Here is a 15,355-nt window from a genome sequence, read left to right as displayed (position 1 = left end):
TATATATATATGTATATGTATATGTATATATATATGTATATGTATATATATATGTATATGTATATGTATATATATATGTATATGTATATATATATGTATATATGTATATATATGTATATATGTATATGTATATAAAATATTAGATATTTTATATATATACAAGAATATATAATAATATATAATAAACCTCTTCTGTTCTTGATTTTCTCGTTTCTACAGGTGATGGAAAAATTGAAGATGAGGGATTCCTCTTGAGTAATTCTCCCCCTGCCAGTGACAAAGCCAACCGAGAGAATGATGCTGTCAGTCCTCAAATTTCCTCTGCAGCCAGACAACCCCCTCCTGTAAACCAGCAGACAATACCTGGGCTCACTCAGAATGATGGTTCTGGCTCTGGGTCCTCTGGAGACGACCAGGAAACTGATCTTTGGATTTGGCAGACTTCAGTGACATTCAGTGACAATGAAGGTGGAAGCCTGGACATGCTCCCACCGCCTGACCTGGAGGAGACTGAAGAGGAGGACATTGATTTAGGCGAGGTTGCTGTTGAACCATTAACTACTAAGAAATCTGTTTTGGTTGACATGGGAGTAGAATTTATTTTAAAAGCAACAGCAGCTCCTGTTTTTGAAGAAGCATCGTCAGAAGGACATATTGAAAAACCTTTTCTGGATGAGGTCCTGGTGACTCCGCACATAAGCACTGATCCCCGATACTCAACCACAACTCATGCACCTGTTTTTTCTCCCAAAGAAATTCTGGCTGTCGAGTTTTCTGTACAAACAGTGGAAGCGTCTGGCATGTATGATGACTACTCCTTGACTGAGCCTCAAACCCCTGTGGGAGTAGTTACAGATTCTCCTGAACCTGGGGCTTGGACTCAGGAGGAAGCTGTTTTTACTGGACCATCGGATTTAGCTATTGGGCTTCATAAAACCACTGAAGAGGTGGAAGTGCCTAGTGAAACAACAATAGAGCTTTCAATGGTTACAACTGAATCTCAATGTGCAGAAAATGGACCTGAGAATGTAGATGTTCAAGTTACAGTTATATCTGGACCACCTAAAGTACCTGATAGGGACAGCCCTGCTACCCCACACACAATCACGGGCAGTGATTTCAGCTTTGATGCCATCACTGATGCACCACCAATAGTTGAAGTTCTTACAGAAAAACCTGAACTGCTACTGGCAGGAATAAAAGCCCAAGATCAGGTTGAAATTTTGGAAGAACAGCATATCGGGACAACAACAACAGCACCAGCAAATAAAGTACAAAATGAGGACCTGATTGTGGATGAGGTGATGATCGCCATTACAACAACTACTACTCCAGTCCCAACTTCATCAGTAAGGCCAGATCACCACAGTAGCATTGCACTCTCACCAGAGAAGGACTCGCCATTCACTCGAGTGTCAGATTCAGTGCCAGATGATGATGATCTGATTCATCATGAGCAACTAAACCATGAAGAGCTTACTGTATCCTCAATAAGCACACAGTCTCCAGATAGGTTAGACCATCTGGTTCACAATGAACCAGCAGTGTTTCACCATGAACACACAAGGTATAAAGATATTACTAACACTTCAGTAATCACACCACCTTCAGATGCTCCTCAATCAAAACCAGCAGTGATTTATCATGAACACCATGAAAATCTTCCTGAAGCTCCATCAAGCACTCCTCCTCCATATGGTCCTCAGTCAAAACCAGTAGTAGCTCACCATGAGCACACAAAGCATACAGATCTTAATGAAGCACCACTAAGCACAGAACCTGTAGATGGTCCTCAGTCAAAACCAACAGTTGTTTACCATGAACACCATGAAGAGCTTCCTGAAGCTCCAAGAAGCACTCCATCTTCAAGTAGTCCTCAGTCAAAACCAGCAGTGGTTCACCTTGATTATCGAAACCATGAAGATCTTCCTGAACCTCCAGTAAGCACTCCTTCTCCAGATGGTCCTCAGTCAAAGCCGGCAGTGATTCGTCATCAGGACCATGAAGATGTTCCTGAAGCTCCAGTGAGGGCTCCGTCTTTAGATGGTCGTCAGTCGAAACCAGCAGTGGTTTACCATGATTATCGAAACCATGAAGATCTTCCTGAACCTCCAGTAAGCACTCCTTCTCCAGATGGTCCTCAGTCAAAACCAGCAGTGATTCATTATGAGCACCATGAAGATGTTCCTGAAGCTCCAGTGAGGGCTCCGCCTTCAGATGGTCGTCAGTCGAAACCAGCAGTGGTTCACCATGAGCATCGAACCCATGAAGATCTTAATGAAGCTTCAAAAAACACACCACTTCCAAAGGTTCCTCAGTCAAAACCAGCTGTGGTTTTCAGTGAGGACACAAGACATGAAGATCTTAGTGAAACCCCAGTTCACACTCTATTTTCAGATCCACAGTCAAAACCAGCAGTCGTTGTTCCTTCCTCTGTGCAGAAAGTTGATGACCACGTTCCTGTGACTGAACTCCAACCTTTTGAACATGATGTCTCTGATGTGCCCAGCATCGCTGTCAGCTTTGATGTCTTCCAGTATGGCGGGGTGTCAATTGAAGGGGAAAGCAGTGGCTTCTCCAGTGGAGCTCAGGCCTCTGATTTAGATGCCATTGCATTGCCAACCCGACCTGGCAGGGCATTAACAATTTTCTTCAGCTTGAGGGTGACCAATATGGTGTTCTCAATGGACCTGTTCAACAAGAGCTCCCCGGAATACAAGGCTCTGGAGCAGCGTTTCCTCCAGCTGGTGAGGATTCAAAGAATCATGACTCAGTGAATAGGAACCTTCTAGATTCATATGCCATGCTACTAACACATCTTTATCTTCACCTCATAGCTGGTCCCATACCTGGAGTCAAACCTGAACAACTTCCAGAACCTGGAGATCCTTAACTTTAGAAATGGCAGCATTGTGGTAAACAGTAGGATGAGGTTTGGTAAACCAGTACACAGAGGAGTCACCAATGTTGTCTATTTAATCTTGGAAGACTTTGCCAACACTGCCTATCAGACCATGAACCTCGCAATTGACAAGTACTCACTTGATGTTGAGTCAGGTAGGATTCAATTCAAATCAGTTCACCCAACAATTAGATGACCCCCCCACCCCCCCACCAACATGAGTGAGCACTTTGCGATAGTGGGTTCCTTCCTGTTACAAGGGAACAGGAAGGGACCTTTGGGAGAACCAGGCTCGTGCAGAATTACATCTAATGCTTTAATGAAGATGCTAATTTTGCCAGTTATGGGTCTCTAAAACTGACACTGAGGTGTTATCTTTATTCTGAAAATATTCAGTTTACATTCATTAAAAATAACTGTTTCATAAGTTGAAAATGTTTTTCTCTAAAACTACAGACCCTTGAATTTTAATACAGTTACTAAAATTATGAGACCAGCATCTTGAATGTATCTATCAGTGCCTTCCAGTTTTAGCATATTTCAATTATGATCACAGTGGGCTTCACGAAAAACAACATCCCTAAACTGATTAGGTGTTAGGGACAAACCAGGACACATTTGTCTTCTATATGTGACGACTTAACCACAATGTACAGAATTAATTAAAAAATTTTATCCAGTTGATTCATGGTTTTATGCATCTAAGGCTTGAATTTCAGGGTAAACAGAAACGATCCCTTCAATACCTATATGAATAAATAAATACCTTCAAAATCTGAACACATAAATTTATTTTCCAGTCATGTACTGATAGTTTTTCTTTTTCCAGTAAGTTATTTTTAATGTAGAATAAAGTGGAATACAGTCAGATGTGTTTATTGCTGTAGAGAAATGAAATCAAAGCTACTGTTTACTTGTGCACTTATTGCCATGATGCTCCTCAGACTGTTAAATCCTAAATTTGTATGTGCAGTGTCTGAGCAGCTCTGACAGGCTTCAGCTGTCAGGACTGCGATCTAATACCCGAGATAATCTGTCTGGCAGAAACGTGATCAGTAGCAGCACACACTGACTCACCCTGATGGGACATCATCATGGCCGCTGCTTAGAGCTGCTCCTTTGAGCCTAGACTGGTTTTTATAGTTGCAGTAACTGCAGGTCTTTAAGTGTACACAGTGAGGATTCTTATCTGGGTTTTGAAAGGAGTGTAAAGACGTATGTGTTAAATGAAGCTCGTAAACGGGTGTAGGAGGGAGAAAAGGAGGGAGAAATCATTTTACTTGTTAAATTCAGATTAACACTGTGGTTCACTTTTAATTCTTTAGGTCTGTATACTATGTTGCTAAAATAACTGTCCCGTTTTCCTGAAAAGTATTATTTTTGTTTTTATGTAATTAGCACCAGGACATTTTTGCAGAATCATAACATTCAACGAGAATATAAAATGCCTCTAATCCTATGAGGAAGACAGTAGTTTGACAGGTCCAAAACTAAGAAAGTGGTGTAAGTTTAAAATAGTGGAATTTGGCAAAAAACAACAACTCTGAGTGGAACAATCACTTAACACATCATTAACAATTTGCCACCAAGAGGTCCAAAAAGAAAGTTTTTTGTTGCTGTAATAGTGTTTCAAGACTTACATGTAACCCAATCTGCCAGTCCAGTGACATACATGTTTGCATTTCAGCAGAGTTTAGGATTTATCGACAGAAGAATGAGATTTTATTTACTGTTATCGGAGGAATTACTCCATCTTCCCTCCACCTCTGCTGCTGAGCTGTAGCTCTGTAATCTGTCTGAGCCAATCAGAGGAGCACCTCACTGCCTGATCACCCTAAGCTATAGCAGTGAGTCACTGCATCAGGACTCACTGTGTACATATAATCAGTTTACTCCTCTCATCTTCCCTGTACTCTCGAGGCAGGTTTTCCATTGCACAAGCACATGTCAACCTTATTGGGTCATATAAAGGTTAGTTAGGTTGGTTGTTCTTGAACTCTTAAGGATTTTCCCAAGATACAAACAGTCAGGACTCTTGTTGTTGGTCTGGTGTCTCCATGGGAAATATTTAAAGTCATTGATTGTTGTGTTAAAAAAGACTTGAAAAAGCCTAAGAAAAGCATTTAAGATTTTCCAGCACTTTCTAGGGTATGCTGAAGTACATAAACATAAACTGATTTATCCTTGTGCTGCTTTTGTCTTTATTAAGACCAGGCCAACAAACATTTTGTCATTTGAGTGCTGACCAGATGCAGACTCCTGAGGCCTGGAGTTTACTAGAGCTCTTTGAACCCTTACCTCTGTTTATGTAGGATGGCATCTTCTTCTCTTTCTTATGGTTTCATATGACACTGTGTCTTCTAATTGCTCCTTTCATTTTCCACTGTTTGTTCCTTAGGTGACCGGGCTGATCCCTGTAAGTTCCAGGCATGTAACAAGTTTTCCAGGTGTATAGTGAATCAGTGGTCAAGTGAAGCAGAGTGTGTGTGCAACGCTGGATATCTGAGTGTGGATGGCCTGCCATGTCAGAGCATCTGTGAGGTGCAACACGATTTTTGCCTTAATGATGGAAAATGTGACATCATCCCTGGCAAGGGTGCCATCTGCAGGTAAGAGAAAATTAAATATCGCTGTTCTTGTTTCACAATGTTTCTGTATTTTATGCCTCATTGGTTTCATTCTTCAGTATATTACCACATATTTAATTAGTTTACAATGTATAAATATACTGCAATATGTCTGCTTGCACCAATTTGAAGACTTTAAAATAAAGAGAAAACAGTCAGCTTTCTTCAAATAAAATGCATCTTTCTAAGCAGTTAATGTCCTGTAGATACAGATGTAGGTAGTACTTTTTCCCCATTGAAAGTAAAAAGATCCTTTGCAGGTACAGCAGGTAGAAATTAGCTAGTAGTGAATTCTGGTATAAAGTATCTTTTATGATATGAAGTCAGTATTTTTATGCACAGTCTCTGACAATTAAAGATAAATGTTAAGAGAGGGCACTACCTCCAAAATAAAAGCTGCTTATATTACCTCGATAATTTTTTTCTTATCAACAAAATTGCATTTTTAAGTTTTAAGCTTTTTTGATTCGCATTATATATTTCTAAAATTAAATTGTCCTTTGTGGCCCTTGTGAATATGTGATTAATGTTATAACAAAATACAAGGCACTTTGTATGATCTGTCTCAGTTGTTCTTAAACATAAATACCTTTTTCATCTGCAAACAGCTACATAGCACTTTGGAGAATATAAATAATATGAACACAAAATGTTCCTAGGTTGAAGGACATCTGAGAAGCATTTAGATGTTCAGCTGTATACTGAATGGAAATTACAGCATTATATTACTTAATGTAATGCTTACATTACTGCTAGGCCAGTTCTAGAAATATTAAATAAAAGAGGGCTGAAAAAGCCTGAAAGCATACCATTAGACCATTTCAGTATAATCTTTGGTGTTTTTACTGCAAATTTGTACTACAAATTTGTAATCTTTGCTGCAGGTGTCGTGTTGGAGAAAATTGGTGGTATCGTGGTGAACACTGTGAAGAGTATGTTTCCGAGCCATTGGTGGTGGGCATCGCCATTGCCTCAGTGGCTGGTTTCCTGATGGTGGCGGCTGGGATTATCTTTTTCCTGGCTAGGTCGTTACAAGAGCAGTATGATGGGGAGGACACAGAGGACCCCTTACGGTACAACAATATCATTGGAGTTTTAACAACAAATTAAATGGGAAAAAATACATTTCTAGAAAGCAAACTTTTTGAACTTGCGTTGTCTTTCAGGCGAGGTGACAGTTTGCCAACACTTGAACGTGCCACCAAGTTCAACCCGATGTTTGAGAGTGACCCTGTTACTGCCCAGTACTACCGCCGCTACAATGATGACGTGCCCCAGTACTACCATGAGTCTGATCGCGGGCTCCCTCACTTCAGCAGCTCTGCCAGTGTAGGCGATTCTAAAGACCTCAGCAGTGAAGAGATAAAAAACATCTATCAAAACACCACACTCAGTAAAGAGGTAGGAAAAGGCAACATTTCTGCTGCGTAAAGCTGGGTGTCATCTGCATACAGGGGGAATTTGTTGCATTTGCAAAAAAATATGGGCCCAAAACTGAGCCTTGTGGAACACCATGAACATGCCCTCAAATAGTGAAAATGGTAGCTTAAATAAACAAGCTGAGTGTCAGATATTGAGTTGAAAAATATGAATTTCTATTTAGTTTTAGGAGTAGCATTTATTTATTATGTAGCATAGAATTGGGTAACTACTGAGCATGTTGTATCAAGAACAATAAGGGTGCTGATTTTATAACATCAGCAATGTTTAGAAAAGGAAACTTTTCAAGAGGACCCAGTTTATGGGTTTGATTTTTATAGTTCTGGACCACAGGGCAGCTGGTAAAGGAAGTGACTTTCACCTCCTACACAAAGCTTTACTTCAAGTAAAATCAATTTGACACCTCAGACAGAGCCGGCCAACTGTTGTGACATTTTTCTGGATCAGAGGTTTTCAGTCTCAGCAGGAGGTCTGTACTACGCAGACAGGTATTTTTACATGCAGGAACTCCTCATCCTCGTTCTTCCCTTCCTCTTTCTCCTCTAGACTGACTCTCACACAAACATGTTTTCTCTGTGCTGACCTCTAACCTCTCTGCAGGAGATTCAAGAACGCCTGAGGATAATCGAGCTGTGCGCAAGGGATCAACACTTTGCAGAATTTGTGCGACAGACTCAAATGTAAGCTTTTTAATTGCTGTTTGTAGAGTGAACATAAGCTGAAGGTGTGAACATCCAATTTAAAAAGAGCTAAAGGAATAATCTTCATGTTAGCTGCATTTTCTGATTAATCCTACTATGACTAACATGGAGCAAGGAATTTAATGATTTCTGAATTGCTAAAACGAGTGTGCAACCGGAAAAAAACTGAATGTTTCAATATAACTTAGAAATGCTTTGTACATAAATGTTAAAATGAAAAATACAATGAATGAAAGCCAAACTCAAACAAATCATATCCAAACTCCATGCCACTGGTAATGAGTTTACTCTGTAGGTTTTTGTGGTTAAGTTGATGATTTTAAACTCTCATCGTGAAGTGTATGAAAAATATCTTTTGTACTCAGGGAAATAAAACCCAGTGAAACTTCCTCAGCGGTTACACTAACGGCCTGTGCAGAAGCTTCAGACCAAACAAACTGCTTTAAACTCAGCCTAATCTCCATCATGATGAGAGTTGAGTTGAGGAAAAACATTGGAAACATTTAAAAATAGCAGGAATGGTCTGGCGGGTGGCTTTAAACTATCTCTGACCTCAGATGTGCAGAAACATACAAACAATAATCCTCCTTCCTCTCTCTGCTCGCCTGTTTATGTTTCGGTTTAATTTGGGGTTTTTTTTTTGTGGTTTGGAAGTCGCCTGTTTGGACCTCATCAGTCAGCAGCCAAAACCAGCAAACTAATCCAATTTTCTCTTGTTTGGTGGACCAGATTCCTGGAGAGGAGAGGGAGCTCCAGCACATAACCATCCAGCAGCCTCTGACCAGGTACCAACAAACCCACCCACTGAAATGTATTTACAGTACACTGGAAAATGTGACAGAGTTAAAGCTACAGGACAGCAGAGATAGTAATTATCTGAAACATATCCCCATTCTCTAAGGTAATACAATTTTTGAACCACAGACAAATCTACACCATGTGCGATTCCTTCCTGTTGTCCTGATATTTGGTTGATCTTGGCTTATATTCAGACAATATAGCCAGACCCAGCCAGGAGCATTGTTCTAATTTTCCTCCTCTCATGACACATAAATCTTTTGCTTTTTTTCTTTTACATTTTTAATAAAGGTTTGTAGATTTCTAGGACTTGGTTTTGATTTCCAACCCTGGGCTGCTGCCGCTGTTTCCAATTTGTTCACTGATTTGTAACAAAACAGGCAAACTGTGAAAATGTCTGAAAGCAAAAGTGGAATAAAGTCAAATCGTTGGTTTTGGAAAGTCTGAAAAATATTGGGCCACTAGGAAAATGTTGGCTAAGCTGATTTCATCTGTACAGGTCATGTACAGCTGAAATAAATGTTACTTCTACATTTCTTGATGTGTCTATGAAGATGACCATGTCTTAGGGAAATATGTAATTTGTTATTTCAGTTTTGTCCCAGAACATATTAAAGTTATATGATGATTATATGATGAATATGAAGATTAATATAGTGTGTGAATGTGTGTGTGAATGGGTGAATGACTGAATGTAGTGTAAAGCGCTTTGGGGTCCTATGGACTAGAAAAGCGCTATACAAATGCAGGCCATTTACCATTTAATATAGACTCAAAGTTCAGACTTTAAGTTGAACAGTTTAACAATAACAGTGCATAAACCATCCTTTATTTTCAGGGTCTCAAATAAAACTAAGGCTACATTGTTGATTTGTAACCCTTTCTGGAGAATCCTTTGCGGACAATGAACTCATTGACTAAACAAGTTATATCCTCTTTGCTTCACTTTTTGTTTATTCACGGCTCTTTTTGGCTTTGGTTTTGTCTTCAACAGTGAAATTTACCTCCACTGGGTTCAGGTCTAATTGTTCAATATTCTACTGTTTCCCTACATTTGGATTAACGTGAACAGATAACATATTTTTTCTTCTGCCTTGTAACATATCAACATTAAACGGCAGCGCCACTTGAAGCCATTAATATCTATGCTTTCCAACTGTAATGTGTTCCAGCTCGTGTTGTGCCTTTCAGGTCATGATTTGTTCCAAGTTACCTCCAGCTTTTCCTGCTAGAGGTTAATCTCTGATTCATTTTTCCAAAGAACGCTGTTCCTGAGCTCTATGCTTCTGTCGATACAGGAATCCTCTGGATTTTCCCTGTGAACTCATCTTTTTATATTAAGTGATTTTTCTGTATTCATGTATCTACTTCCTGGTTGCCTGGATCTTGTGAAGGGATTTTCCATGGAGATGGACTCATCACCCTCTGTTGTCTTTTGTGAAGGTCCAGGTTTTAATGTTGGTGAACTTACCAGTGTGTTGTTTTGTTCTCTGAATGAACACATTTGTGATTCATGCTTGCCCAATGTTCCCACTGTTTTCTCTGATGGATTTATTTTACTTGCAGTCTGAGGACATACTGTTTTGCTGCACAGATGCAGCTTCCAAATTCCTCACTTGGAACCATCTCCACATATTCAATCTGCTTAAATGAAGAAGAACACACATTATGAATTTTGTCCAGCTTTTCATTGTTTTGCTCAACTGCATTTGAGTGTCTGAAAACAGTCGACTATGTATACAAATACATTTAATTCTTCAATGGTTCTTGCTTTATTTCTATTAAACCCCTCAAAAAGTGAACTCTTACAAGAACTTTAATATTCTTTTGTAAATAGCTAAAACAACAAAAGTTGTCTCAGAGTCTAACTATACATAGAACCAAAAGTATCTCCTGACCTCCCAGTCTTGACCAAAGAATGAGTATTTGATGGAAATGTAGAGAACAATTCTCACCATGTATTTCCTTAAGAGTAAGACTTTATCTAGAGTGGCTGAAAGGGATTAGCATCACTGCAAACATCTCAGCTTGGGAATTGTTTAACTCCTCAGATTTTCTTCTTAGATTTGCTGACATTCCTGCACAATAAAAGCTTAGTTTAGTTGTTTATGTGATGAAAAACGTTTCATTGACCTGCATAAATGTCCTAATTTCTCTACAGAAACCTGCCTTCGTCTGTGTGTTGAGGAAGGGAGTAGAGATGAAGGTGACCAAATGTTCAACAATCTTGGAGTTTATTTTCTAAGAACAGTGTTTTACTTCTGAGGGACCTTGAAATGAACTTGGGATCCTTGAGGTTGCCTCTTCTCTTACCTTGAAACTTCAACTTTTCCTGTATTCACTGTGTTGCTTATTTATTCTGTACAAAGACTTCAGTAACTGCTTTTTAACCTCTCAACAGTTTCACAGCTGCATACCTCTGTCTTACACTTTCACCTTAGCTTAAATTCAAGGGTTTCTGATAATATCCCAACTTGCCTGTCACTGCTGTCATATTAAAGAAGCGCGTCTGAAGTATAGTTTTTAATTTTTGCACCAGTAACATTATTTTAATATATGTCTTTTGGTATTAATTTCTGTTTTTCTGACGTGGTTTTTCGGACAGCTGTGACTTGCAACGCTCATCCCCATCAGTGCCTTTGCTGCTCTGGTAGCTTTTTCTGGGATATGATGTGTAGAATCTCAGAGCCCTTGTTTTAAATATATACATCCCCACTATAAAACCATGCTTGAATCAGCAAAATTCCTTTTTTTCCCCTTCTGCTTCATGTTCGCCCAATCAGTCACTTTGCAAATGGGAATGTTTACATTTGTTAGTCAGTGCTTGCTGGAACATTAACTGATGTATTGAACATGCATAGCCTGTCATTGTGTTGTAGATCTTTGTGAAGTTCAAGAAAGTTATCATTCTCCAAAAAGTTATTCTCTTCTTCAGAGAAGGCACTGTCATGTTCTGACAAGTCATAAGTCACTGCAGGTACTGTCTTCTTCCAGACTATCTATTCTTGAGGGTAAGTAGCAGACAGGTGCTGCTAATTAAATGCATTTTAGTCAGTGATCCTTAGTGAGTGTGACCTCTTCAAAAGCAAAAGTTTGGGCATTTTACTTGTCTTGGGCATTCAGATGTATGTTAACACAATGCCACAATCTTTAGAGGAGTGGACATCTCAGCAAATCTTTTTAGAAAGAAGAAAGACTCTTCTCTCTAAAAAGATTATGGCAGCACAGCTTAGGTTTGGAAAGTTGCATCTGATCAAACAACAAGACTCCTGGAACAATGTCCTTTGGACAGACAAGACCAAAGTGGAGATTTTTACCCATTATGCACTGCATCATGTTTGGAGAAAACCAATCATAGCACCTCAGCACAAACACCTCATACCAACCGTCAACACAGTGGTGGAAGGGTGTTGATTTGGGCTTGTTTTGCAGACACTTGACATGGGGACCTTGCAGTCATTGAGGTGACCATGAACTTGTCTGCCTGCCAAAGTATTCTAAAGTCAAATCATCTGTCCAGCACTTAAGTTGGATCATGCAGCAAGACAATGATCTCAAACACAGCAAATCTCCAACAGAATGGCTGAAAAAGAAAATAATGAAGGTGTTGCAATGATCCAGGCAAAGTCCATACCTCAACCTGTTTGAAATCCTGTTGTGGGGCTTTAAGAGAGCTGTGCAAAACTCAATGAGCTGAAGCACCATCAAAGAAAAGGAGTGGGCCAAATTTCTTACACAATGATGGGACATGATAATGTCAAACAGAAACCGATTACTTTAAGTTCCATCCATACATCTTGTAGAATCCCCCTCTAGAAGCCAGTAAATCATTGGGTTCACTTGGTTTTTCACAAAACTACACTTCTGTGAAAACTTTCTTCTTCTCATGACTGTAAGTTCCTCTCCTTTTCTCAAGAAATTAATATTCTTATTATTGTATTTGCACAAGTTACTATCTCATTTCAACACATTGTTTTCTACCAAGGTGTTATGTTTCTGATAAATATAGTACTTTTTGTTTTCTTAAGGCAGTATCTTACTATCTTGCTTGAACAAATTCCTATCGTGTTTCAAGTAACTATTATTGTTCTGCCAGAGTAAAACATTATTTTACAGGTTACAAGTTACTGTCTTATTCAGACAGGTGACTGACTTGTTCTGAGAAGGTGTTGGTGGTCAAATCAGGTATTTTTTGTACTGACAAGTTAGTAGCTTTCCCCAAGAAGTTATGGTTTTGACGAGGTATTATAATATTATGTAAATTACACTGAGAAAGTTTTGAAAATTTCATTCATTTGCTGTTATGTTTGCACAAGATGTTAACTTACATGAAAGCAATCATTTATAAAAAATTCACGACTTCCCGTTTTATGAACCAGGTGCTAACAGAGAGACAAATTATTATGACTGATGAAATAAAGAGAATAGAAGTTCTCATCTGCAAAACAGCCTCTTAAAATCTGTCTTTGTTTTCTCTTTTTAAGTACTTGAATTTTCTGTTTGTTGCTATGAACTAAATGATTTGTACTAACTGTAGTTGATAGTACAACCACTGATATTTGTTTTCATATATGTTTAAGCTTGGTGTATGTTTGTCACTTTAGAATGCTTGAATCCAAAACACCTGTTTCAAAATGTCAGTCGTGACTCAAATGGCTTCTCAACCCCAAAATTCTTCTTTAAAGCAAAGTTGATGGATCATGTTCTATTGTTTTGCATGCAGGTCTCGGGCTTTCTGTTTTCCTCCATGTTTTGTTTTGTATTGTGTTTTCTATGTGGTATGTAGTACAGCCAGCACAGGAGGGAAATATTCTGACCAAACCTGAGTGTTCTAAATGTAAAATGTAAATTTCTGATAAAAAAAAAAATCATCCTATACTCCGAGTTTCTGTTTTAGTGTTTTTCCATAAATTTCCCACTTTTATATAAACTTTTACTATAAATAAGGATATTATATACCTTAATATTTTCTTTCTTTCTATCCAATTATTAAATCTGTCTGGCCACTCTGAAAGTTTCTTTATATTATTTATTTTTTCCACTGATTTAAAATAACCCTAACAAGCCATAATTTTTCACCCAATAATAGCGTGAAGAGAAAAAACTATTCAGACATGATGTGTAATTGTGAGCTAGCACAGTCACATTTTTCTAAAATAAAAGGATTTTTTTTTTACAAAATCATTTGTCTCACAGGTTTTTTTTTCCTTCTAATGAGAACGGATGAAATATACCACTGTTTTCAAAATTTCTGTGGTAAAGAATGTAAACTGTAAATTAAATATGTTATGCTTCAACTTACACTTACTAAATGCTGATAAACATCAGTGTTAACAGTGACTGACAGTCTGATGACACAAAGTCTGGATGTTCCAGTTGTTTTCATTTACAAGAAGGTTTCTTGTAATAACCCCTTGACTGCTGTCAGATGGAGGAATGTAACCGAGGTGAGCAAATACAGAAGGTGTCAGTCAAACTCATCATCACAACAACTTACTGACAGCAGAGGTAAAGGTGAATAAAAGCTATAACAACAATAAGATTTCAGGTTCATTGTCTATTTGTTTCTCCTGGTTTTAAATGTGATGCTTTCTCTTTTACTCTTTCTTTCTCTGTTTTCATTCTTAAAATTTATTTGTGTAAATAGTTCTTTGATCCTTATATATTACTACTACTACTACTACTAGCATACATTTTATGTTACATTTTTAAATATTTTGTTGTTTTTTGTTGAAACGTTCTTATTTTACTTTCAGTATATGGAAAATATCTTTATTTGAATCTCTGAAAAATGCCAAACAATGCCAAACTTAAACAAGAACTGGGCTGAAAATCAGTTTACAACACAGCGGAGGCTCTGTCATAGCTCGTAGCTCCATTTCAACCAGTGGTGTTGGAGATCTTGTTTGCAATTATGAATGTCATCAAATTTTGATCCACCATACAATCCTATCTGGAAAGCGTCTGAAAATCTTGATTTTCAAGTTCTTTAGAACTATACAAACTTTTTGCCTGACATACTGTATTTCTGTGAATACATGTTTCAATAAATCAGTGCACCTATTTCCCATTTTCCAAGAAAAATATAAAGGAGTGAGGGGTGACTCAAGACTTTTGCATACAGTACTTTCAGCTAACAGTCTTCGTGCAGAGAATGATGAGGCTGCTGATAGATCTCTTTCTTCATCATCTGACATACTAAATTCAGACACTCAGGGAGACTGATGACAAACAGATAAAGGAACAAAAGGGAAAATATTTTTGTATTTTTTCATCAGCTTCTGACAGAAGGAATGTTTAAGGACTTGTTTTTTTGTTTTTTTTTCCCCCGCCTGTCCCATTTGGTTCTTTTGCCAGGCGAAGAAAGATGCCCAACGGATTAACTTTACCAAATGGACCATCCCGGCCTTGCCGTATTGGTCCATTTGATTGACTTTGTTTTTATTGTTTATTTTATTTTCACTTGCTACACACGGGACAGACATGACTGGAGGAAAGAAAAGGGAGAAAGAAAGAGGTAGGGAAAGAAAAACAGTGGGGAAGAGGAACGGTGATAAAGGGCAAAAAACAAACAAAACAAACAGACAAAAAATACATAAATATATATCGATCACCTGTTGAGAAAGAAAAAAGAGAAAACAAGCAAAAAAGAGAGCAATATAATAAACAACATCATCACGATAATCTATGTGAATATAACAGTAAATACTAAATATTGGATATTATTGTGCAGCACGTAAGATCGACAGCACACAGTATGCTTTGAGGTAGTAGCCAAAAAGGGTGGGTGGTCACACCCACAAACTACACCCTTTTTGGCTCCTACCTCAAAGCACACTGTGTTCTGTTGATCTTATGTGCTGCACAATAATGTTTAATATTTAGTA

At 38.2% G+C, this 15,355-nt stretch overlaps 1 protein-coding gene across 4 annotated transcripts in view; it reads left to right on the top strand.

Annotated features, from left to right (window-relative positions):
• Window positions 1-14,008, top strand: part of LOC102314425 (titin) — a 36,317-nt gene extending 22,309 nt beyond the window's left edge. For 3 of the 4 annotated variants that reach the window (XM_005943319.3, XM_005943318.3, XM_042228563.1), the window contains 8 exons: window positions 220-2,747; window positions 2,838-3,057; window positions 5,301-5,511; window positions 6,414-6,602; window positions 6,696-6,930; window positions 7,570-7,649; window positions 8,400-8,455; window positions 10,630-14,008. In XM_005943319.3, coding sequence (XP_005943381.1) covers window positions 220-2,747; window positions 2,838-3,057; window positions 5,301-5,511; window positions 6,414-6,602; window positions 6,696-6,930; window positions 7,570-7,649; window positions 8,400-8,433 — 3,497 coding nt within the window. In that variant the 3' untranslated portion in view covers window positions 8,434-8,455; window positions 10,630-14,008. Of the gene's footprint in view, window positions 1-219; window positions 2,748-2,837; window positions 3,058-5,300; window positions 5,512-6,413; window positions 6,603-6,695; window positions 6,931-7,569; window positions 7,654-8,399; window positions 8,456-10,629 lie in introns of those variants that run through there. The other variant, XM_042228562.1, reaches the window with a different exon arrangement.
• Window positions 14,009-15,355: the final 1,347 nt, after the last annotated feature.

This window comes from Haplochromis burtoni, unplaced genomic scaffold, assembly GCF_018398535.1.
Source record: "Haplochromis burtoni strain Fernald_Lab_line unplaced genomic scaffold, NCSU_Asbu1 Contig_332, whole genome shotgun sequence".
NCBI lineage: Eukaryota > Metazoa > Chordata > Actinopteri > Cichliformes > Cichlidae > Haplochromis > Haplochromis burtoni.
This window is presented reverse-complemented; position numbering and strand designations above follow the sequence as displayed.